The sequence below is a fragment of the Artemia sp. Qi Xiang Cuo genome, chromosome 6 (genome assembly GCF_049724085.1).
Source record: "Artemia sp. Qi Xiang Cuo chromosome 6, ASM4972408v1, whole genome shotgun sequence".
Taxonomy (NCBI): domain Eukaryota; kingdom Metazoa; phylum Arthropoda; class Branchiopoda; order Anostraca; family Artemiidae; genus Artemia; species Artemia sp. Qi Xiang Cuo.
This window is the reverse complement of record NC_142799.1, coordinates 54,466,721-54,493,560: the sequence shown is the minus strand read 5'-3', so window position 1 is coordinate 54,493,560 and position 26,840 is coordinate 54,466,721. Positions and strand designations below refer to the sequence as shown.

The window sequence follows — 26,840 nt, the reverse complement described above, 5'->3', positions numbered from 1 at the left end:
GCCATAAAACTACAGAAAATGTTTCTAGGTATGAGCGTCTGTTTGTCTTTATTCCTCGTACGTGTAGTTGTAGTATCCTGTTTCCTAATTTTTTTTTTTTTTTTTTTTTTTTTTTTTTTTTTTTTTTTTTTTTGTAAAAGGATTTCGCATATTATTTGTTAATATTTGGTATCAGCTTATCATTCTTTCTCCATTGTTTCAAACCAACAGTTTTAACTCTCTAGATTCCTTCTTTATAAATTTTTTTTCAGTAACTTAGTAACTTTTTTTAACGTGGTTTATTCTATCCCTAAAAACTGTGGAAAATCACTTGCAGAGTTTATCCGGAAATATGTATTCATAGAAAATAATATTTAACCTTACTTTACTAAGGTTAAAGTTACTGAGCTTAGTTTAATTTACACTAATCAGTTTACTTAGAAACGAATCATAGAACGAATCCAAGGAAGAAATTTCTCAATATTAACGTAAACGCCTGGCAACCCTGGTCTGGCACATCCTTGTCCACCAGCTATAACTCCTGCTAGTTCAAATCTTCCATGTTTCTCAAGAACCAATGGACCTCCACTATCTCCCTGCAAGAAAAGATCTCTTAGTTTAATGTATCATTTATTAAGTAAAAAAGAGAACTAATGCGCCCGGTATCTCATGAAAGGCTTTCAGGAATGATTGTTTTTTTACCAAAAGGACCCTTTTGTCATTTAAAAAATTAATCGTTAAATGAATATCTAATCCTATTCATTACCGATGTTAGCATCAGAAAAACGGAATCCAAGTCCCTTAAATCCTTGCCTACTTGGCCGTCACAGCATTTAATTTCTGTCTCACGCCACACAAACAAATTTTTAATTTCTGTTTCACATGCGTCGATAAAAGTTTCAAAAAATATTTACAGTATACAAGCTTATTTAGGACCCATTTTTATGAGGAAGAAAGGAGAACAAAAGTATTATATTCATTTTCACGTGACTATGCATTCAAATATATATATATATATATATATATATATATATATATATATATATATATATATATATATATATATATATATATATATATATATATATATATATATATATATATATATATATATATATATATATATATATATATATATATATATATATATATATATATATATATATATATATATATATATATATATATATATATATATATATATATATATATAGTATATTCACGTGAATATGTATTCACCAGAAACTGTGCTTCCATGCACACGCATTTGTGCAACAGTAGTATGTTTTTGCTCTCGTTATCCTCTCTTGCTGAAATGGACGAAGTGATTTCAATCAACTGTAATTTGAGGCTGGAGTAGAGCTCAACTTCAATCAAAGTTTGCGTACTTCGATTGAAAAAATTAGTACGGTCAGAAGGTACAGAAAGTCCCGAAACGACACAATACAAAGAGGAGTTCGACTGCCATCATTGTGAAAATGGGTGATAGATTTCAAGACAGAAAAGTTAGTATTATCGTTCTGTAATGATATTAAGAACTTTGAAAATAAAACACCCACAAGTATGGGACAAGTCCCTATAATTAACCTTTTCATTTCAGTAGTGTTCATCCAAAATGCACTATGCTCAAGTCACGCAACCGAGAAGGAGGATTAAATTTCATCATCATCATCATCATCAGTATGTCACTGAGGCATAAAAAAAGCAATTTCAATAGCTGATTTAGTTCCAGTATACTTTCTTTAAAAGAATGTTTAGTTTTTGCAGTGAATCCTAGTATTTTTTGATTTCTGTAATTATCAATGATTATTTTCGATGTAATTCCGTACAGATGACATGGCTGCATCAGCTGTGGTCTTTCTTTTTTTCTTTTTTTTTTCTACTGCGAGTTTCACAGTAATTTTGACCTAGTAAACATGTCTGTATACTAAGCTATTGAAAAAGGCCATGTATCTGCACCATTTTTAAGGTTACAATGCTTAGCACGATTCCTGTTAAAAATCGACATTCTGGAATTAATTCTACATAGCCTAACGTTCATTTACTTAGTAAATTAGAATACATCTGAAGAAATTATTATTAGAGATAATATTATATAAAAAAGTGTTATAAGAGCAAGAAATTTCATCAGCGTTAGTGTTTTCAGTCGTTTACTGCGGTGAAATATTTTTAAACAGGCCTCGTAGCAGAATAAATAGTTCAGGTATATAGGAATTTTCTTTTTAGAGAGGAGGGAGCAAATTTGACAAGAATTGGAAATGAGGACACTGTGAAAAGCTTTGAGATCTGGGTGGGACCCAAACCCAGGTGAGCCTCCCACCTGTATCTACGCCTGAACAATACCTGCTTGCTGGGTTAGCAGTAACACTATGAACACGCTGGAGAAGTCAATTTTAGCCAAAAGCTGGGGCAAAGCCGTTTAGCTGGGGCACATGTCGCCGGTACAGCCAGAGCTTGACGAGCGTAAACTGCCACTCGCGGGATCCGATACTAGTATTGGACCTTGGGGTCCCACAGAATGCCGCAAATGGGCTTCTTCTTTGTATCTGGTGAAATAAGTTGTTTTATAAGGGAGAACAAACCTGCACCTTCACCATAGGGCTCCTGCACCCTACACTACAGGAAGAACTAAACTGCACCTTTACCCTCTTTTCTTATCAACACGGAATAACCATCCGAAATTCTTTTCTGAAAGAAGTGGTCAAGCTATAACGTTTCAAGTCAAATTTTAAGGATAATTCAACTTCTGTGTGCTATGCTAACTGTGCAAAAAAAAAAAAAAAAAATGTAATTCATTTCTATAGATATATTTCTATACTAGCTCTAGATAATCTACCAAGCGTGAAACTACCACAAATCAGCATCGATAAATAAATGAAACCCAAAACGAACAATAATAACAATAAATAACTGACTCAAACTCAAAATAAGCAGAAATTAACATAAGTTGGGCTCAAAACCCCTATGCCTTCCCAAGTCCAGAACATGATTTGCACTTTACTGAAAAAACATAAATGATTTTATATCTACAATTTTAATAAATCAAATAGTATTGATATTTTTATTACTAAATATCAGTATATTTATACTAAACTGACAATGCATATTCATTTGCAGTTTTTTTAGTAAAGTGTAAATTATATTCTGGCCTTGGGAAGGCATAGGGGTTTTGAGCCCAACTTCTGTTAATTTCTGCTCGTTTTGAGTTTGACTCGGTTATTTATTGTAATTTCTGTTCTTTTTGGGTTTCATTTATTTATCGATGCTGATTTGTGGTAGTTTCACGCTTGGTAGATTATTTGATTTTAATTTTGCTCATTTTTGGTTTAATGGAGTTCTTTACTTTTCTTTGAAAAACCTTATTTTGTGGAAACAGTTTTTTTAATTAATTTCTGTTCGTTTTATATTGACATAGTCTTTTCAGGGAAAAAGAAAATCATACTTTAAATCTTTTCGTTTTTTTAAGAATTTATAGTTTGGCCTGCTATTTGTATGCTGGAAAACAATTTTCAGCAAAATTTAACAACATAGACCCTTATAAAAATCTGGACACAAATAGTAGTGTTTAATTTAGTTTCATACCTCCTCTAGTTGACCTGAAATCAAAAACTTGATAACATTCGCAAAAAAATTTGTTTATTTTCTTTGATAGCTTGGATACACTTACGCTATTTTGATTTGGTCAAATTTTAAGAGCAGAAGAAGCCCTGAAAGTTTGAAAATAATACCCTCAGTTGTTCTTGGGATACTGCTGAGATGCCTTATTGGGAATTAGCATAAACACAGTGCATTTGATTTAATCATAAGGCAACATTTACTTTTTAAACATAAAGGCAAATGGGGGGGTGGGCGTGGGAGGGGGACTAGTTTCCCTCCAATTACTTTCGACTATTAAAAAGGACATCAGCCCTTTCTATTTTCAATCGAATGAGCCCTTTTCAAAGCTCCTACGACAACTCCTTCGATACGAAGTGCCCTGGTCTAAACAACAAAAACAACAAAAAAAAAAAAATAAATTATATCCACATCGATCTTTACTATAAAAATGTCAATCCTTCCAATCACTTTCGATTATTAAAAAGGGCACTAGGCTTTTCGATATCCAAACTAATGATCCCTTTTTGAGTTTCTACGACAACGTGTTCTATAAACACCGTATATGCCCGCAGGGCATAAATTACAACCCTTACCCTAAGGGCTGTGAGGGTGGTTGTCATCCTCTAAGACCTAATTTCCAGAATTTTCAACTACATTAAACAAAATAGCTATCTCAAAATTTTTATTGTATGTGTTTCGGGAATTGATGGGCGTGGAAGGGGTGTTAGTTGCCTTCCAATCATTTTCGACTATTAAAAAGGGCACAAGCCACTCCAATCTCTAATTGAATGAGCACTTTTCGAAGTTTCTACGACAACCTCTTCGATACGAAGTGCCCAGGTCTAAAGGAAAAAAAAATAATACATTGTGCCAACATCGTTCTTATATACCTCCAGGGCATTACTACAAAACCCTTGCCCTAAGGGTTGTGGGGGAGTAACCTCCTCAAAAAACATATTTTCTCTCTGGAAATCAGTTACTCTGAACAAAATGGCTATCTTAAAATTTTGATTGGATGTATTTGGGGAAACGGAGGGCGTGAAAGGGGTGTTAGCTGTCTTCCAATCACTTTCTACTATTAAAAAGGGCACTAGCTATTCCAATTTCCAATCGAATGAGCCCTTTTTGAAGTTTCTACGACAACTTCGATACGAATTGCCCTGGTATGGAAAAAAATTACTTAGACAGCTCGATTGCGCTGCCTATGAAAACATCCTGAATTGCCTAATGCTCTTTTACCTACCTCTTTTCATCCGAAAAATCAGAAAAAAAATGAACAGATTTTTATAGTGGAAGGTAGAATTTTTGTTTCAAAAAAAATTTCTTCTTCTTCTTCCTACGAACCGATATACATGGCAAGCCCAAGATGAAAGTATTTATCTTTAACAAACAGATTAGCCGGATTAACGGTTTAAGCCCATTGGTTGATATCTATAACCAAAAAAGAGAGAAAAAAAAACGGCGGCGTATTAGTTACGCCGCCGCCAATAGAATCAGCGGCGGCGTCAGCGCGCTGACGCAAGCTCGGCGGCGCGCCGCCGTTTTTTTTGGCGGCATGCCGCCGACTTTCCGGCGTGGCTTCGGGGTCTAATTGGAAGGCACTCTCAAAGTCAACGAACTCGGTTCTATGAGGTGAAGACATATATCTCACTCTCCTTGCTACGGAAAGTGTTTTTGAAAGTTACACAAGACTTCCAATAAAATGAAAGAAATGTAAGTTTTTTCTTATTTTTATATAGGCTAATGGTTTTTATAGCGAGATAAAAGGAAATTACCAAACAGGCGTCCTTTCCTCCTTCGGGAATTCCGGCACATATAAGGTTGTCACTTATCTCGGCTGGGTAGCCGCCTGATTTATACCATTCTCTACATTCATCCGGTCCGATCACTGGAATCTCAAGCTGTTGTAGAACAGTTGTTTTAACGGTGCCTTAAAAGAATAATTAGAGGAGTGAATTATTGCTTTATATATGTTACTGTGAATGTACGAAATCTGGTTAATGTTGACGTTCACCGGTGAATGTCTGAAATCCCTTTTTTTCTGTTTGTATTCAATTGCCTTTACAAATAAGCTTTTTCAGTCTTATGCAAGCTTTGATGGTAAAAGTTAAAGTTAGGTTAGGGTAAATTAGGTTTAAATTTCAGAAATGGGTTAAAAACCTAGCCTAACTGAAACACAATGGCCGTTTTATTGCAACAATAAGTTTTGTTATAAAACTCTTTTAAAAAACAACTTTAGGTTAAAGAGACAGGTCTTGAGGAGGAGGCAACCCATTTCAGATTTTTGGTTTAATGAGGCTTTCTAAAGTAACAAAGAAACTAACGAAGAAACCAGTTTGTTCTAGAGTTATACACATCGTAAACTTGACTGAGTTACTTTTTTTTTAATTTGGCACTCGTTACTGCCAAAAATTGCAGAAGTTCATATGGAAGTCTTTTCAACAAAAATGGATTTGTGGGTTTTTTTTCTAAGTTTTTAAGATACTTTTGGTGTGTAAATTCCTTTTTTCCCTTTCCTTAGCACTTTTCAACGAAACTAAAAAAAAACTCAAATAAAATTTTCAAACTTGGTTTATTTCTGCTCATTTTTGGTTTAATGAGGCTCTTTAATTTTCTTTAAAAACTTGTTCCGTATGTTTCCGATTAACAAATACCATCTGTAAGTAATTAAATAAAAAACAACAAGTTTGTCAAGAAATAAAGTAAAATAATCTTAAAAGTAAAAACTATGTAGTCTGATAGAAAAAAAGATATGAAATGTTTTTTTTTTATGAAAAACGCTATGTCAATAAAAATGAACTGAAATTAACTTTAAAAAAAAATCAGAAGTAAAATTCAAAAGAATAATAAAGAGCCTCATTAATCCAAAAATGATTAGAAATAAATTCAAATAATTTTCCAAGCGTAAAACTACCACAAATCACCATTAATAAATGGATTAAACCCATAACGAACCGAAATTACAATAAATAACCGATTCAAGCTCAAAACCAGCAAAAATTAACATGAGTTCTATAAGAAAAACTTTACCGTAAAGAGCGAGGTCTTGAGGAGGATGCAACCCCTTTCATATACGTAATAATTTCTGTTCGTTTCAAGTTTTGATGTTGCTTCTTACTTTCAGTTGAAAAAACTTGTTTTTTTTTAAATTTCTGAACGTTTTTAAATAATACCGGAAATTCCGGCTCTCTCTCCATGAAAAATCTGGTACTTGTGTACTATACGCCACTCACTCAAGTTTACGATGTGTATAACTAGACAACAAACCGGTTTCTTCGTTAGTTTCTTCGTTTCTTTAGAAACAAATTTGGGCTATATATTTGCACATTAGGGGGGGGGGGATAAAGTATAGCGGGTCGTATGCAAAATGCCTTAGGTACAATTATTTTGCATATTATGAACTAAGAATTGTTTTCTGACTTCAAACTGACCCCCCCCCCCCTTATGTGAAAATATATAGCCAAAATTATATATTTTCCATCTATTCCGTCACTTGCCTTTGTCTTGTCTCACGCTAAGCTGAAAGAAACTAACGGAGAAACCGGTTTGTTCTCGAGTTTAACACAACGTAAACTTGAGTGAGTAGCGTATAATACACAAATACCAAAACTCCTGACCCCTACGGAAAATAAAAAAAACAAAACTCAAATAAATTCTCAAATTTGGAAAGCCTTATTTTCCACGGGGGGGGGGGGGTATTTTTCACGGGGAGTATTTTCCGCGGGGAGGTATTTTACACGGGGGTGGGGGATATTTTCCGAATGATATTTTCTGCCGGGGGGGGGGGGGTCCGGGGAGTATTTTCCGCGGGGGGTATTTGGGGGGGGGGTCTTCGGGGGGTATTTTCCGGGGACTTTATGTGGTGATATTTCCCGAGGAGGGATAAACGCCGGCCATCTTGTTGAACAGTCTTGTAAGATTTTGAAAAGTTTTATGGATAGCGACACAGCCTTAGTGAAGGATATTTTTAATTACTTACCAGTCTTTAAGACCATGCCTTTCATAAGAAGAAATCAGTTTTTAAAAGTTTTGAGTATTGCTATCTTTTGAAAAACAAACAAATCAAGTGATTCTTAGGATGACCTTTCATTTAATTATTGCGCTACATCATAAGGGATATCCACTTAGAGTCTTACCCACTATGGTAAATTAGGAACTAATAAAAATATATTCAAAAAGCAGAAAATATCCCAATTAGGGTTAAGAATACTATTGACGCCCGTATTGTCCATTACGATTATTTTTGTCTCTTCATCCCCTCCGCCTTCTCCTTCCCAGTAAAAGTGGAACAACGTTTAGTACTTCGGCACTATATGGGCCTTTACAATGAAACCAGTCACGAAAAACCCGTTTTTGATGGGATAATTCAAGAGACCGCAATAGAGAAATGCAATGCACAGCGTGGTTTTCATTGCGTTACGATATTTAAACTGTTGGTTTTTGAAGTTTAAGGGAGAAGGTACCTAGGTTAGGTTAGGTTACGTATTTAATATATTCTATGCTTTACCCCCCCCCCCTCCTAATGTACAAATATATAGCCTAAATTTGTTTAAAAACTATTAAAGATTCATCCTATTTTATTTTATTTCATTAGTATTAACCAAATTTGACTTTTTAGAAAGGCCCATATAATGCACAAGTACCCAAGGTTTTTTTCTTATATGCTTATATACCTTGCTCATCAAGCCATCCCCATCCTGCTATTATACCCTTCCTAACTGATGGGAAGTCCTCCGTGAGATCATCATCTATATCCAAAGGCTCTTCGTCCTGCTTTGACAGTAGAGTATTTGACGCATTTGAAAATTCCTTGGAAAGTATTTTGCTCTTTGTGGTATTGTAAAATGCTTCAGATCTGAAGCCTTTCTTAAATGGTCGCACAAATCCACGGCCTCCACCAAGAGGGGGATAAGGAAGACAAATTGGCTGAACGTAGTTGGACCACCGAAAGGGTGTTGCCAAACGCACTAACGCAATGTCTGAACTGAAACCACCGTTGAAGCCAGGTGCTCTTGCAGCGAATAGGGGAATTGAAAATTGAGTGTAAGGTGTTGGAATCTGGGTGTCTACTTGACCAGCCACTACTCGAACAAAATTTGAGGGACTGAAAAAAAGAAGTAATTTATCTCCGCCATGGGAAAAAACACAAATTAGATTAAAAGTCATGAACTTCGCGATTAGATTCTTGTAACTGATTACATTGCAAAACTGAAACACCCATTAAAAGATTATTTCCATCTTTACCCATTTTCCTAGTTCTAATACCAAACAATTCATGGTAATGAATTTCCATTTACTTCTCTTGTAGGTGTGAAATGAATGAATCTGAGCATGGTCAGAGCATTAGCTGTAACCTATACTAGCAGAGTAAACCCCGACTAATAGTATCCAAAACTTAAAAACTGGATTATGAAGAAACTGTTTTATGATAAACATTTTCTATGCAACGCTTATTTGAAAATAGTAATTGTATTCAACCTCATATGAAGAGTAATTTGTATTTAGAGGAAAAATGTTTTAAGCATTATGAAGAGTCTAAATTGACTTGAATTGGAAAAAAATATACTATTGACAATGTATTTGTCGAAAATTCCTAATTAGAGGTTTTCAGCCGCCGACCTCGACCAAGAAGGAAAATCACATTTCTCCTTATGCAGCACTGATGTATGCTTCTTTTTTTCGAAGAAATCAAACCATTAGTCTTAGTATATCAGAGGGCGAATCATTTGGATGGAACAAAATATGTAGTAGTACTTTATTTAAGTAACGAAAAGTATCACCCATAGTAAAGGGCATTTTCTTACATAAAATATCAATTATGATCGAAAAAGCTCCAAACTGTCGAAATATAGAAATTAAGAGATACCTAAAAATTAGATATCACAACTTGGTGGAACTGACGAAAGACTTGAGAGCCATGGCTATTTAAAGCAATAGATTTCATGGTCTAGGCTCACAAAGAGATAACAAAAAAAAAAAAACATACGCCTCGATTTCCTTTTCTATGTTCTATCTAAATAAAGTAATGACTTTCGTCCAAAATGTTAATCGGTAAGTCTTATAAAATATTTCTCTGATAAATGAATAACGAATTTTTAAAAAAAAGAAGAAAATCTCTTTACAGGTGTTCGTTGTAAACAAATCGCTTTTTAACGAACCGTCTTCAACATACGAGGAAAAGTAATGCAGTATTGCCACTTTTTGTCTACTGCAGCCTAAAAAACCATTAAAAATAAATTTAGACATAGAAATGCTTATTTAGTGCTTGTATTTACAAATTCAATCTGACAATAATTCTGCTATTTAAAGAATTCTGCACATAGGCACTGCAGCCATGGCGAAATTAAGTTTCAATATTGTACTTTCGTTTAAAAACACAACTTTTCTTTGACTTTATTCCTATGTTTTTCAAACCATGCAAGAAATTTCTCTCGTCCCCGTCCTTCGCTTTAAAAGTTTCCAGATTTTTTTTTCGAATTCTTTTCTCCTTACACACGTCATAGAAAAATATATAGCAAAAAAAAAAAAGAAAAAAAAATCGCCCCGTAAGAATATCGTAAGTAATCACTTTTATGCATGATCTAAAGCGTTCATAAGTGATGTAAAGCGCTTAAAAATGATCTAAAGTGTTTATAAGTGATCTGAAACTTAGTGTTTATAAGTAATCTAAACCTATTATAAGTAAAACAAAGCGTTAATAAATGATCTAAAGTGTTTATAAGTGATCTAAAGCAAGTAGAAGTAATCTAAATCATTATCAAGTGTTCTAAGGCGTTTTTAAGTGATTAATTTAAAGAACTTTTTCCACAAGACAAGTTTTTCAAAGAAAAGTAAAGAGCTCCATTAAGCCAAGAATGAGCAAACATAAAGTCAAATAATCTTCTAAGGATAAAACTACGTACCACAAATCCCTAACAATAAATAAATGAGACTCAAAACGAACAGAAATCACAATGGATAGCCGAGTGAAACTCAAAACGAGCAATAATTAACATGAGTAGGGCTGATAACCCTTATGCCTTCTCGAGACCAGAGCACAATTTGCGCTTTACTGAAAACAAAATACGTTTGAAACGTTTTCACCTTTCTTACTTTCATAAATTAAAAATTATCAAAACCTTAACGAAAAAATATCTATATATGTCACAGTGACAGTTTCACAGTTTGTTGTTTTTTTTGTTTTGTTTTTTCAGTAAAGCGCAAATTGTATTCTTGTCTTGAGAAGGCATAAGGGTTATCAGCCCTACTCATGTTTGAAATTTCTACGACAACTGCTTCGATACGAAGTGTCCTGGTGTATGACCAAAAAAAAGATAAATAAATAATGTATTGTGCCCACATCGCTCTTTACTTGGGGCAGCGCTATTGCGCTGCCTATGATTTGAAGTATCTTCAAGTGGTCTAAAGCGTTTATAAGTTGTCTGAAGTGATTGCAAGTGTTTTAAAGCGTTTATAAGTGATTAATTAAAAAAAAACTTTTTCCACAAAATAAGTTTTTCAAAGAAAACCCAAAGAACTCAATTAAACAAAAAAATGAGCAAAAATAAAATCAAATAATCTACCAGGCATGAAACTACCACAAATCACCTTTGATAAATAAATGAAACTCAAAATGAACAGAAATTACAATAAATTTGCACTTTACTGAAAAAAATATAAATGTTTTATTTTTATAGCTTTAATAAATCAAATAATATTAACATTTTGATTATCAAATATCAGTATGTGGATATTAAACTGACAATGCACATTCATTTGTATTTTTTCAGTAAAGTGCAAATTTTGTTCTGGCCTTGGGAAGGCATAGGGGTTTTGAGTCCAACTTATGTTAATTTCTGCTCGTTTTGAGTTTGACTCGGTTATTTATTGTAATTTCTGTTTTGAGTTTCATTTATTTATCGATGCTGATTTGTGGCAGTTTCATGCTTGGTAGATTATATGATTTTACTTTTGCTCATTTTCTGTTTAATGGAGTTCTTTACTTTTCTTTGAAAAACTTATTTTGTGGAAAAAGTTTTTTTTTAATTAATTTCTGTTCGTTTTATACTGACATAGTCTTTTCAGGGAAAATAAAATAATACTTTAAATCTTTCCGTTTTAACACTTTGTAGTTTGGCCTGGTATTTGTATGCCGGAGAAAAATTGTCAGCAATTTTTAACAAAATACACACTTTTAAAAATCTGGACACAAATAGTACTGTTTAATTTGGTTTCATACCTCCTCTATTTGGCCTAAAATGGAAAACTTGATGCCATTCGCAAATACATCTGTGTACTTTCTTTGATAGTTTGGATACACTTACACTATTTTGATTTGATAAGATTTCAATAGCAGAAGCAGCCCCCAAAGTTTTAACCTAATACCCTCAGTCGTGCATGGGATCCTTCTGAGATGCAATAATGGGAATTAACATTAACACATGTGCATTTTGATTTAATCTTATGGCAACGTTTAGTTTTTATACATAATGGGCAAATGAGAGGGTGAGTTTGGGAGGGGGATTAGTTGCCCTCGAATCACTTTCGACTATTAAAAAGGGTATCACCCCTTTCTAATTTCAATCGAATGAGCCCTTTTCGAAGTTCCCACGACAACTCCTTCGATACGAAGTGCCCTGGTATAAACAACAACAAAAAATAATACATTATACCCACATCGATCTTTACTGTAAAAATGTCAAGCCTTCCGGCCACTTTCCACTGTTAAAAAGGGCAGTAGGTCTTTCGATTTCTAATCGAATGAGTCCTTTTTGAAACGACAACGCTTTCTATAAACACCTTATATGCCCCCAGGGCATAAATTACCCTAAGGGCTTGAGCCCTTACCCTAAGCTTAGGGTGGTTGTCATCCTCAAAGACCTAATTTCCAGAACTTCCAACTACGTTAAACAAAATGGCTATCTCAATATTTTGATTGGATGTGTTTGGGGAAATGATGGGCGTGAGAGGCGTGTTAGTCACTCTCCAATCACTTTCAACTATTAAAAATGGCACCAGCCCTTTCAATTTCCAATCATCTGAGCCCTTTTGAAGTTTCTACGACAACACTTTCAATACAAACCTTATATGCCCCCAGGCCATAACTTACAACCCTTGCCCTGAGGGATGGGGGGGGGCTGTCATTCCCAAAGACATAGTTACCAGAGCTTTCTACTACGTTGAACAAAATGGTTATCTGAAAATTTTGATTGGATGTGTTTGGAGGAATGGTGGGCGTGAGAGGGGGGTTAGTTACCCTCGTATCATTTTCAACTATTAAAAAAGGTACTAGCCCTCTCAATTTCCAACTGAATGAGCCTCTTTTGAAATTTGCAACAACTCTATCTATAAAAACCTTATATGCCCCCAGGGCATAACTTACAACCTTTGCCCTAGGGGTTCTGGGGGGTTTGTCATCCTTAAATACATAATTTCCAGAACTTTCAACTACGTTGAACAAAATGGCTATCTTTAAACTTTGATTGAATTTTTTTGGGAAAATGCTGGGCGTGGGAGGGGAGTTAATTACTCTCTACTCTTTTTCGAGTATTAAAAAAGGGCAATTTCAATTTCCAATCAAATGAGCCCTTTTTGAAATTTCTACAACAACTATCTATATAAACCTTATATACCCCCAGAACATATTTTACAACCCTCGCATTGAGGGCTCTGAGGGGGTTATCATTCTAAAAGACCTAATTTCCAGAACTTAAAAATACGTTGAACAAAATAAATATCTCAAAATTTTGATCGTATGTGTTTGGGAAAATAATGGGCGTGAGAGGGGCGTTAGTCGCTCTCCAATCACTTTCAACTATTAAAAAGGCAATGTCCCTTTCAATTATTAATTGAATGAACCCTTTTTGAAGTTTCTACGACAACGCTTTCAATAACAACCCTATAATACTCCAGGGTATAACTTCCCGCCCTTGCCCTTAGGGCTGTGGGGGGGGAGGAGGTGTCATACGCAAAGACCTAATTGCTACAACTTTCAACTACGTTGAATAAAATGGCTATCTAAAAATTTTTATTGGATGCGTTTGGGGAAAAGGTGAGCGTGAGAGAGGGGTTAGTTGCCCTCGAATCACTTTCGACTATTAAAAAGAGCACTAGCCCTATGAATATCCAATCAAATGAGACCTTTTTCAAGTTTCTATGACAAAGATTTCATTAAAAACCTTACATGCCCCCAGGGCATAACTTATAATTCTTGCCCCGAAGACTGTGGGGGGAGTGTCTTGCTCAAAGGTATAATTTCCTGAACTTTAAACTGCGTTGAATAAAATGGCTATCTCAAAATTTTGATTGGATGTGTTTGGGGAAAAGGTGGGCATGGTAGGGGAGTTAGTTGCCCTCAAATCAATTTCGACTATTAAAAAGGACATTAGCCATTTCAACTTCCAATCGAATTAATCCTTTTTGAAGTATCCACGACAACGTTTTCTATACAAACCCTTATATGGCGCCAGGGTATAAATGACAGCCCTTGCCCTAAGGGCTGTGGGGGGGGGGGAGGGGTTGTCATCCTTAAAGACCTAATTTCCAAAACTTTTAACTACGTTGAATAAAATGGCTATCTAAAAATTTTTATTGGATGCGTTTGGGGAAAAGGATAGCGTGAGAGAGGGGTTAGTTGCCCTCGAATCACTTTCGACTATAAAAAAAAGCACTAGCCCTTTGAATATCCAATCAAATGAGCCCTTTTTCAAGTTTCTATGACAAAGATTTCATAAAAAAAACTTACATGCCCCCAGGGCATAACTTATAATTCTTGCCCCGAAGACTGTGGGGGGAGTGTCTTGCTCAAAGGTATAATTTCCTGAACTTTAAACTGCGTTGAATAAAATCGCGTTGAATAAATCTCAAAATTTTGATTGGATGTGTTTGGGGAAAAGGTGGGCGTGGAAGGGGTGTTAGTTGCCTTCCAATCACTTCCGACTATCAAAAAAGGCACTAGCCCTTTCAATTTCCAATCGAATAAGGCCTTTTTGAAGTTTCTGCGACAACGCTTTCTATAAAAAAGAACCTTATATGCCCCCAGGGCATAGCTTACAACCCTTGCCCTGAGGGCTCTGGGGGTTAGTCACCCCTAAAGACCTAATTTCCAGAATTCAAAACTACGTTGAATAAAATGGCTACCTCAAAATTTTGATTGGATGTGTTTGGGGAAAAGTTGGGCGTGGGAGGGGGTTAGTTGCCCTCGAATCATTTTTGACTATTAAAAAGGGCACTAGCCTTTTAAATTTCCACTCAAATGAGCCTTTTTCGAAGTTTATACGAGAACGCCTTCTATAAAAAACCTTATATGCCCCCAGGGCATAACTTACAACCCTTGCCCTGAGGACTGTGGGGGAGTATCCTCCGTAAAAACATAATTTCTATGGAAATCAACCACGCTGAACATAATGACAATCTCAAAATTTTGATTGGATGTGTTTTTGGGAAATTCTGGGCATGGAAGGGGTGTTAGTTGCCTTCCAGTCACTTTCGACTATTATAAAGGGCACACGTCACACCAATTCTAATTCAATGAGCCCTTTTTGAAGTTTCTACGACAACTTCTTCGATACAAAGTGCCCTGCTCTAAAGGAAAAAAAAAATAAATAGTACTTTGTGCCAACATCTTTCTTATATGCCCCCAAGGTATAACTTAAAACCCTTGCCGTGAGGGTTGTGAGGGAGTGTCCTTCTCAAAAACATATTTTCTATCTGGAAAATAACTACGCTGAGCAAAATGGCTAACTCAAAATTTTTATTGGATGTGTTTGGGGGAATGATGGACGTGGGGGGGGGGGGCTATTTGCCCTCCAATCACTTTTGACTATTAAAAAGGGCACTAGCCACTCCAATTTCCAATCGAATGAGCCCCTTTCGTAGTTTCTACGACAACTCCTTCGATACGAAGTGCCCTTGTATGGTAAAAGAAAACAAAAAATAATAATACATTGTGCCAATATCGTTCTTTACTTAGGCAGCGCAATTGCGCTGTCTATGATTTCTACAAAAACTTTCTATATAAACCTTATATATCCCCAGGGCATAACTTACAACCCTTGCGATGAGGGCTATGAAGGGATTCTCATCCTAAAAGACCTAATTTCCAGAACTTTCAACTACGTTCAACAAAAGGGGTATCTCAAAATTTTGATTGGATGTGTTTGGGAAAATGGAGGGCATGAGAGAGGCGTTAATCGCTCTCCAATCACTTTCAACTATTAAAAAATGCACTAGCCCTTTAAATTTCTAATTGAATGAGCCCTTGTGAAGTTTCTACGACAACGCTTTCAATAAAAACCTTAAATGACCCCAGGACATAACTTACAACCCTTGCCCTGAGGGCTGTGAGGGGGAGGAGTTGTCATCCTTAAAGAGCTAATTTCCAAAACTCTCAACTACGTTGAATATAATGGCTATCTAAAAATTTTGATTGGATGTGTTTGGGGAAAAGGTGGGCGTGAGAGGGGAGATTATTGCCCTCAAATCATTTTTGACTATTAAAAAGGCATTAGCCCTTTGAATTTCCAATCGAATAAGCCCTTTTTCAGTTTTTACAACAAATATTTCAATAAAAAACCTTATATGCCCCTAGGGCATAACTTATAACCCTTGCCCTGAAGACTGTGGTGGGGGTGTCCTGCTCAAAGGTGTAATTTCCTGAACTATAAACTGCGTGGAACAGAATGGCTATCTCAAAATTTTGATTGGATGTGTTTCGGGATATGGTGGGCGTGGAAGGGGTGTTAGTTACCTTCCAATCACTTTCGACTATTAAAAAGGGCACAATTCACTCCAGTTCTAACTGAATGAGCCCTTTTCGAAGTTTCTACGACACCTTCTTCGATACAATGTGCCCTGCTCTAAAGGAAAAAAAATAATAATACATTGTGCCAACAACGTTCTTATATGCCCCCAGGGCATAACTTAAAACCCTTGCCGTAAGGGTTTTGGGAAAGTGTCCTCCTCAAAAACATATTTTCTATCTGGAAATCAACTACGCTGAACAATATGACTATATCAAAATTTTTATTGGATGTGTTTGGGGCAATGATGGGCTTGTGGAGGGGGGCTAGTTGCCCTTCAATCGTTTTCGACTATTAAAAAGGGCACTAGCCACTCCAATTTCCAATCGAATGAGCCCTTTTCGAAGTTTCTACAACAACTACTTCGATACGAAGTGCCCTTGTGTGGAAAAAGAAAACAAACAAATAATATTACATTGTGCCAATATCGTTCTTTACTTAGGCAGTGCAATTGCGCTGCCTATGATTTCTACAACAATTTTCTATACAAACCTTATTTGCCCCAGGGCACAACTTACAACCCTTTCACTAAGGGCTCTGAGGGGAATATCATCCTCAAAGACCTAATTCCCAGAACTTTCAACTACGTTGAACAAAATGTTTATCTCAAAATTTTGATGGGATGTGTTTGGGGAAATAGTGGGCGTGAGAGGGGCGTTAGTAGCCCTTTAATCACTTTCAACTATTAAAAAAAGGCACTCGCCCTTTCAATTTCCAATTGAATGAGCCCTTTTGAAGTTTCTACGACCACGCTTTCAAAAAAAAACTTTATATGCCCCCAGGACATAACTTATAACCCTTGCCCTGAGGGCTGTAAGGGGGAGGGAAGGCATCCTTAAAGACATAATTTTCAAAACTTTCAACTACGTTGAATAAAATGGCTATCTAAAAATTTTGATTGGATTTGTTTGGGGAAAAGGTGAGCGTGAGAGGGGGGATAGTTGCCCTCAAATCACTTTCGACTATTAAAAAGGGCAGTACCCCTTTGAATTTCCAATCGAATGAGCCTTTTTTGAAGTTTCTACGACCACGCCTTCTATAAAACCTTATATGCCCCCAGGTCATAACTTACAACCCTTGCCCTGAAGGCTGTGGGGGAGTGTCTTCCTCAAAAACATAATTTTTATCTGGAAATTAACTACGCTGAACAAAATGGCCATCTCCAAATTTTGATTGGATGTTTTCTGGGGAATGATGGGTGTGGGGGGGGGGGGGGCTAGTTGCCTTCTAATCACTTTGGACTATTAAAAAGGGCACAAGCAACTCCAATTTCCAATTGAATGAGCCCTCGAAGTTTCTACGACAACTTCTTCGATACGAAGTGCCCTGCTCTAAAGGAAAAAAAAATAAATAATACATTGTTCCAACATCGTTCTTATATGCCCCCGGGGCATAACTTAAAACCCTTGCCCTGACGGTTGTGGGGGAGTGTCCTCCTCAGTAACATAATTTCTATCTGGAAATCAACTACGCTCAACAAATTGGCTATCTCAAAATTTTGATTGGACGTGTTTGGGGGATTGATGGGCGTGGGGCGGGGGGCTAGTTGCCCGCAAATCAAAAAGGGCACTAGCCACTACCATTTCCAATCGAATGAGCCCTTTTTGAAGTTTATACGACAACTCCTTCGATGCGAAGTGCCCTGGTATGGGAAAAAAAATAATAATAGTACATTGTGCCAAAATCGTTCTTTTCTGAGGCAGAGCGATTGCGCTGCCTATGATCTTAAGCGTCTTTAACTGATCGACAGGGTTCATAAGTGATATGAAGCTTTTATGGGTGATCCAAGGCGTCTATAACTGTTTTAAAGCGTTTTGACGTTATCTAAAGCATTCATAACTGATCTAATGGATTTATAATTGTTCTAAGACGTTTATAAGTGTTCTAAAGCGTCAATAAATGATCTAAAGTGTTTATAACAGATCTTAAGCGTTCTTAGGTAGTCTAAAGGGTTCTATTAGTGATATAAATATTTAGGCTCAATGAGAGTTGGGATATTTTGGCTTTAAAATTTACCCTTTCAGGCATCTCTCTCCTTCCCTAGCTACAAAACAATCAGAGAGCCTCATTGTAGAGGTTTAAAGCTCATATAAGCAAATGTTTGAAAATATATATATTTTGCCAAAAAATGTTCAACCATGTAGAAGACAAAGTTACGCAGAACTTCCATCCACATGAACAATAATACCCTTCTCTGTCCACCCAAATTTCTTAATTAAAAATTATTATTTAGAACTTATTCAAAACTACTACTCATCGAAAATTTTGACTAAATAACCAAATTTTGACGAAAATTTTACTTAGAATCCAATATGTGAATTACCAAGCAGAAAACTGAAAAAACAGGAAGCTACCAACCAATTTACAATTATTGATACATTTACTTTAACAGCAATAAATCGTGTGTTTACTGGGCTGGTAACCCACATCATATATTGTTTAAGCTTGGGCTTGATTTAAAAACGATTAGAAATTAAATTACAAATCAACTTTTACAACTGAAATTAAGGTGTAAGATTAAACCTTAAAACAAAGAAAATTATTCCGTGTATGAGGGAAGCTACTTTCTCCCCAAAACCTCACTCTTTATGCTAAAGTTCCATTTTTTTGTCGAGATTCTTGAAAAATGAATGTTCAAACACAAGGGCCGCTGAACTAGAATAAAAATCATTTTTAAGAGCATATAGTCTGTAATAACTCAGTTGGTAGCAACTGGCTGAAAGGTAGGCTATATTTTATAAAAGGGTACTGGAACTTTTGATTTCCAATTAAATGAGCCCCCTCCAAAGTTTATTTGGCCATCCTTATCATAAAAACCTTATATTTTAACAATGGACAACCTGCATAGCTTAAAGTCCTTGCCCCGGAGGATTGATGGGGGTTGTCAAACCGAGACACCCGGATGCATGGTTATGTGACCTTTGGACTATTTTGAACAAAATGGCTATTTCAAAATTTTGATCGAATACGTTTGTGGAAAATACAGTGTGGGGACTCCAATTAATTTCAACTTATAAAAAAAAGTTCTTGAACTCTCCATTTTGATCTAATGAGCACCCTCCAGGCTTTCAGTGACCCTGAACTAGAGGTGTAGATGAAGAAGGGGCAGTCCCCTTCCTATACGGAATAAATTCTGCTCACTTTGGGGTTTAATGTTATTTTGTACTTTCATAATAGCAGCGTACACCAGAAAAATTCCCAGAAATCATAAAGGAGTAGATGTCAAATTCATATTTTTGATGTATTTTTTAAAGCTTCTTTTTTACCCCCCCCCTCCAAAAAAAAAAAATCTTGGCTACAGCTCTGGGGATCATACATCGATTTCTACCTCCACCTTCCCCTCGTCTCTCATTTACAGCTAATTCTGTATTTATCTAACGGCTCAATGAAAGCTGGGATGTTTTGACACTAAAATGCACCTGATGAGGTATCTCCCTCCCTCCTAAACTACAAAAAAGTCTGAGAACCCCATTGTAGAAGTTTAAATGCCTTTTTAAGTTTTGTAATTTGTCCATTGCTCATATAAAATATTTGTTATTGGGAAACATACGGACATTTATCACGGGGTAGTTTTCTGCATGGGGGGGGGGATTGTCTGGAGGAATTTTCAGCGGTGATTAAATTTTTGGGAATAATTTGCTTTCAGCGAGGATGTATTTTCTGAGGGATATTTTCCGAGAGGAAAGTATTTTCGGGGGGGGGGTTTTAGGGGTATTTTGCAGTGGTTATTTTCTGAAATTCATATTTCGGGGCGTATTTTCCACAGGGAGTATTTTTCGTGCAGGGGGATATTTTACGGGGTATTTTGTGCTGGGGGTACTTTACTCAGGGGGGTATTTTCTGGGGGAGGGTTGGGGAGGTTATCTCCATCGGGGGTATTTTCTGGGGGGGAGGGTAAACGCCTAGAACCAACTTAAACAGATGAGTAGAACTTTCATTTTCCTTCTAATGGAAATCCGAAATTATCCAGGGGGAATATGGGGGAATTTTCTGGGGGGGGGGTATTTTCCACAGAGGGGAAGAATTTCCCAAAGAGATTTTCTGTGGGGAGAGAATTTATTTTGGGGAGATTTTAGGGAGGTAGTGAGTGCCTAGATCCGTTTATGCTATGCAAAATATTTTAAACAATATTACCTCCCCCCCCCCAATATTATATTTTAGGCTACAGAGGACAGACATTTTGTATCTCCTATTGTTTATGAATAACGTTTATAAATGTTGCTATGTTGTCTCGCTTTCTTTGTTCAATTGACAGTTTTATTTATTCAATTCACTTATTCAAATTTCTTTACGTACCAACAATAAGATAATGCATAAGTCACCCGCTTGACATTAAATTCTTACGATTTTGCCAGAAATTTTTCTGGCGATTAGGAGATTTTTCAGAAGCTGTTATTAAAAAATGTTTTGTTTTATTTTTATGATCGAGTTCAAGAGCTGCTGCGCTGCAGAAGAGGTTTTGGGACAAGGGACATATTTTTGGGTAGATTTAGAAATAAGGAATATTGATGTATATATGATGAATAAGGAATATGAACTAAGGAGGTGTGAAGTGGGGGCCATGGATAAAATTGCCGAGGATCTGGAAGATGCAGCTAGACGGCATAATAGTAAAATATTGTACTGGCATGTTAACAAGTTGAGAGGGAGTAGTCAATGCGGACTTGGCCCAGTTAAAGATAGGAATGGGGCCGCAATTAGCGATAAGGAAAAAACTAAAGAGAGATGGGCCGAACATTCTGAGAATTTGCTTAACCGAGATAGAGTTGAAGGAAGAGATATAGAGGAAAATGAAAAAGTTTGTGATACATTGGATGTGAAGGAAGATTTGTTTTACGAGAAGGAATTAGCAACAGTACTAAAATGATTAAAAAATAATAAGGCTCCAGGTGCTGATAGGGTGATAAATGAGTTTCTTAAATATGGTGGCTCTGAGGTTAGAAATAAGTTACTGAAGATTATGAATATGATTTTTGAAAAAGGGGAAGTACCTAATGATTTTAAGAAAACCTTAATTAAGCCTTTTTATAAGAAAGGTGATAAAAGTGAGTGTGGTAATTATCGAGGGATTAGTCTGGTCTCTGTAGGTAGTAAATTACTTAGTAATATGATACTTTCTAGACTGAGAGATGCCGTAGACAAATCTTTAAGAGAAGAACAGTGCGGTTTTAGAAAAGGTAGAGGATGTGTCGACCAAATTTTCACTCTTAGGTTAATAATTGAGAAGTGCCTGAGTTTTCAAACACCTTTGGTCCTCAGTTTTATAGATTATGAGCAAGCGTTCGATTCTGTTGATAGAAGAGCTTTAGTAAAGGTTTTATCTTTGACAAATACATTAAAGTGATTAGTGGTATGTACGAGAATAACACTGCTGCGGTTAAGGTAGGAAATGAGGTTAGCAGCTGGTTTTGTATTAAATCAGGAGTTAAGCAGGGTTGTGTTCTATCCCCCTTTATATGGATTATTTTGATGAACTTTGTCTTAAGGAGCACAGAAAAGGAAATGGGAGATCACGGAATCAAATGGGGAGGAAAAAGTCTCCTGGACTTAGATTATGCTGATGTTGTAAGCATCCTAGATGAAAGTGTGAGAAAAATGAATGAAGTTTTAGAGGTTTTGCAAGTTCAGAGTGCTAGACAAGGGTTGAAATTAATGTTAAGAAGACTAAGTCGCTAAGGCTAGGAATAAGTGAAGATGAAATGGTGAAGTTGGGTAATAAAACGATTGATCAAGTGGACAGCTTCACTTACCATGGTAGTATTATTAGTAAAGATGGTGGGAGCAGTGAAGATGTCAAAAGTAGAATAGCCAAGGCTCAGGGTGTTTTTTCACAGTTACAAAAAGTTTGGAAGAATAGGAAGATAAGTCTGCAAACCGAGATTAGAATATTAGAAGCTACAGTGATGACAGTGGTCAAATATGGCTCTGAAGCATGGGCACTCCGAAAAGCAGATGATGATTTGCTAGATATTTTCCAGAGAAACTGCTTAAGGATTGTTCTGGGCACCCGGCTGACTGACCGTATTTCATACAATAGGCCGTACGAAAAATGTGGTTCAATACCGATCTCTAGGGCTATAATGAAAAAAAGGTTGAGGTGCCTAGGGCACGTTGTGCGGATGAAGCTTGACATATTGACAAAGATTGTTCTTTTCAGCCAACTGTTTAAGGCTAAATGGAAAACAGGTCGTCCTCGTCTGGGGTGGAAGGACGTCATAAAGAAAGATTTAAAGGAAATGGGAACCTCATGGGAGGGTGTAAAAAGGGAGGCTTTGAATAGATTGTGATGGAAGAGGAGCGTGAGCAGCTGTATTGGCCTCAGGCAGCTTGGTGCTGCGGTGAGTTGTTAGTAGTAGTAGTAGTAATATTACCAGAAAAGTATCCAATAAATATTTTCAACGTTATGGTTATGTTTGCCTTTTATTTCCCATAGCTGCAATTTAGCCTCCCTACTGGAGTTGAATTAATCCAACTTACCTCATCATGCAGTGTGCAGCTGTTATGACCCACCACTCACTCAGGATCGTTGCTCCACATAATGTTTGCCCCATTGATTCCAAATAAGCTACCCAAGGAATTTCGCCTGGCTTTGAAGTTTGTCCACCCACTATGCGTGCAAATTGTGTTGGCAGAAATCGTACTCCACACGGTGAAGAAAAGTGGTCAGCTAGAAAGGTTAAATTGATTAAAGAAGATAAATATGATTAAAAATAGTAGATTAAATAAGCAAGAAAAATAAATCGTAAAAGTTGATCCTTTGGTAGTTAGCGGGCAGGAGCTTGCTAATTTTGATGCCCAAGGCATTTAAAGGTATCTTAAAAAAGGGACTTAGGTTGCTGATTTCGGCTCTCAAGAAAATAAATAAATACTGCAGTTGACATGATAGTGTATACATGTGTAGAGGGTGACAATTTCTACTAAAACCGTTGCACTAGAAACAAAAAATTTAATATTATATATAGAAGAAAGGGAAGGACGAATCTACGTGGGCGTATTTTCGACGTAATACCTTCAATTAGGTATTTTTTTTGCAAGACCACACTGCCTTTCTATGATGATCAAATAAACGTTCAAATGGTGATAAGTCCATTTATTAGGCAGGGAAAACAGATACTAAAAGTATGGATATTTTGATCACATGTAGGCTACAGCGATCGTCATCAACGGAAATACTAAAGCATTAAAAATAAAACTAACATATTTATACAGAACAGAATAATAACTTCCGGTCCACAAATAGTCGGTCTGAGAGAGTTCATTAACAGGGTTAATCCAAAGTCTTGAGTTGTAATTTCATTTTTCTTTGACATTGCCTAAATGCAAGTTGAAATACTAATGAAGGTGGCAAAATCTTCATCTTCTTCTAATTGCAAAAGAAATTAGGTTGAATTTTTTGTGATGATACAAAAGATGTTATACTTGATTAGTCACATTTCCCCATATATACGACGTACTTGCGACGTAACAGCTTAAATTTCATACTTTTTTTTCAAGACCACAATGCCCTTCTACCTAATAAGGTATGACGTCGAGAATACGTCGTATATAAGAGGGAATTTGAACAAAATGTATATAACTATAAAATCAACATCATTCACTATCAATAAATAAATGAAGCAAAAAAGAAAAAAAATTACAATAAATAACCAAGTCAAACTTAAAACGAACAGAAATTACCACAAACTGAAGTAGGACTAGCGCCCTCTATACCTTCTAAACTCCAGAATCTTACTTACACTTTACTGAAAACAATTATGTTTTCTATCCTTGGAAGGCAACATTCCCAAAAAGTCTCATTTTAATACCCTTAAACTTTTTTGATACCCAGAATGAAAAATGCCCTCATTTCCAAATAATGAAACCTGTATGAGGCTGTATGCAAGCAATAGGCGACTCGCATAACCTATTGCCTAAGATGTCGCTATCTGAAACATTTGGTGGGAGGGCACTTGATTTTACTGTCTGGCTGATAATTTTTATTGAACAATTTGGGAGATATTTTTACTAAAATTACTTCAGTTTTCAGTTTGTGTTGGGGGGGGGGGGGCAACTCATCCATATAGGAGAAGTTATTGGAACTTTCAACCATACAGAACAAATTGGTTTTCTGAAAATTTTGATCAGTTGTCATTGAGGGGAGATCAGCTAAAAGAGGCAACGGAGGGGGTGTTCAACCTACAATCCCTTTTGACACTTAGAAAGGGCACTAAAACTTTAAATTTTTGATCAAATGAACCCTTTCAAAAAAAATTATGACCATTGATTGGTTAGGATCACCCCTGGGAAAAAAGGAAAACAAGAAACAAATAAATCATACATATAGCCCACTTCAATTTATATCTCGGCAGCTCCTTGTTCTGACAAATAAGTTTAACTAGTCAAGCTAGAGACATGAAAATGTATCCGAGTAATTTTGGAGTCATGTGAATGGACAGGGACTATAGTTGTTGTTTTTTCTGATAATGCCTTTGAATACATGGTCGACATAACTCGTTTTGAATTTCCTTTATTTAGGTTGCAACTGATCCAGAGAAGTCATTTTCAAAATTTAGTATTTATAGTAAATTGTAAAAAAAAAAAGTTCTCATGTACCCAAATGTTATGGATGATAAGTTATTCCTTTCAATAGAAAAAACCTAAATGAACAATTGATTTTCTTATAAGAAAACCCCAGAAATTTGTCCCAAATGATCTAAGCGATATCCCAATAGGCTTCTATAGCGACGCAAGTGATTTCGGATATCAAAACAGCGTTACCACTGGCCGCTTTTTTCAGTCGGATCAGCAGTTAAAAGACCTATAAGTGCTGTTATGAGCCTAATGATGAACATTGGCCAGGTGTTACCTAGAGGAAGCAGCTTTCTAAGAAGGGTATTTACCGGTATTTGCCGGAAGGGTAGAGTATTATTTACAGGAAGGGTGGGGTATTTACCGGAAGGGTAGTAGCCTGAACACTAACTAAAAGTAGGAAGTGTGGCGCACACTAAAAAATCATACAAGTTTCAAAAATGAGTAAGCCCAATCGCGGGCAATAGTAGAATGGAGCTTATTTTTTGTTAACGCCACTAGGACAAAGCGAACAGCCCTAGCGGTAATCAGTTAAGTGCCTTATGAAAGCAAATAAAACTTATTTAAGCTGAATTACTGGTAATTGAATTCGTCTTATTCGCCTACCGATATAATTGAATTTCTTCCAAGCTGTACACGTCATTTGGTTTGGTTTTTAATTGCACAGAATATTTATTCAAAATTTGGCTAGCCTTGCCAAAGACGTTAAACTTTATGATTTTTAATGGAGGCATCTCGAAATTACTGAAATCAATGTTAACAGAAAGCTTATAAAACCTACATCTAATTTGAGAACCACCCTTAGCTGATAGAATGGCATACTGGACTTGCAATCTATTTCCTTCGGGAAACAGGTTCAAATCCTGGTGTTGCTAAACATTCCCAAGTCTTGGCTTGGGATGGGGATCAGTGGCGTGACACTGCAAGCTTAGCCACCTTGGGTGTTGAGGCAATGGGCCTTTGAGGCCCAATCCTTGACCCAGTTGGCTCCGCCCACCTATAAATTAACCAAACACTTTTAAATTAAGTTCTTTTAGAGAATCCAAATATAAAACATTTCCTTGTCCTTATTCCATATGTCTTAATTTTACCTCCAGTCGACTGTTTTGAATTGTATAAGATTGCAAGAATATCCGAAAAGCCAAAGAGTATACAGAAGTAAATAATCTTCATATTAATATGTATTGTTAACTGACTTTAATTTTGGGAACTTCCTATATTTCTAAGCTAAATGCATTCGTCCTTGATCCCTTACTTGCGTCAATGACTTTGAACTTAGACTGGAAAGAATGCGGGTCTCAAGTGATATTTCTAACTACTAATTATGTATTTAATGACGGAGTACAAATATGTTGCCAGTATACAGGTCGAACTATCCTTTACATATAGTATACTAAATAGAAACTATACTATACTATATAGTATACTTTATCTATCGATTGTCATACCTTATCCATTTTATTTTTTGCACTGTTTTAGGGTTTTCTTTGAACATATGTCTCAATTGTTGGAAAAAAATGAATACTCAAAAAGTTTTGAAGGAATATAAGCTTTTTTCACTCATAATTTTTCGTAAATTCACTTTGATACTGTTTTGTGCTTTTTCTGTCGATTCTTTTTATCCTGCCTTATTTGTAATAAATAAAATGGTTAAAATTCAGTTAAAAGTAGCTAAGAGTTAAAAGCCTCGAAGAAGTTAAATAGCCTTCTGTGATGCTATTCTTCGAGGTATCTGACTGTGGAAATAATCACTTAAAAGTTCTTTTTCACCTGAAAGAGATGAAAGTAATCAGCTCGAGTTTCTAGATATTCCCTGGCTTAGTTGCTATGGTACCGTTATGAGAGTTTTGTTTTTATTTTCTCCTTTTTCATGGGCAAGGAGGAGTGGTCAATTGTTGAAAACTTTGGCTTTTCTAG

The 26,840-nt window shown here is 36.1% G+C and overlaps 1 protein-coding gene across 2 annotated transcripts; it reads right to left on the bottom strand.

The window, feature by feature from the left end:
* Nucleotides 1-324: 324 nt before the first annotated feature.
* Nucleotides 325-26,102, bottom strand: LOC148951386 (chymotrypsinogen 2-like). 2 transcript variants are annotated; one of them, XM_089090272.1, is made up of 5 exons: nt 26,015-26,102; nt 22,833-23,022; nt 8,250-8,680; nt 5,352-5,506; nt 325-575 (listed from the first exon to the last, which is right to left on the bottom strand). In XM_089090272.1, the coding sequence occupies exons 1-5, from the start codon at nt 26,094-26,096 to the stop codon at nt 417-419; spliced, it is 1,017 nt and encodes a 338-aa protein (XP_088946398.1). In that variant the 5' UTR covers nt 26,097-26,102; the 3' UTR covers nt 325-416. The 2 variants fall into 2 exon arrangements, with proteins under 2 accessions (XP_088946398.1, XP_088946397.1); XM_089090271.1 differs by lacking the exon at nt 26,015-26,102 and adding an exon at nt 24,092-24,217.
* Nucleotides 26,103-26,840: the final 738 nt, after the last annotated feature.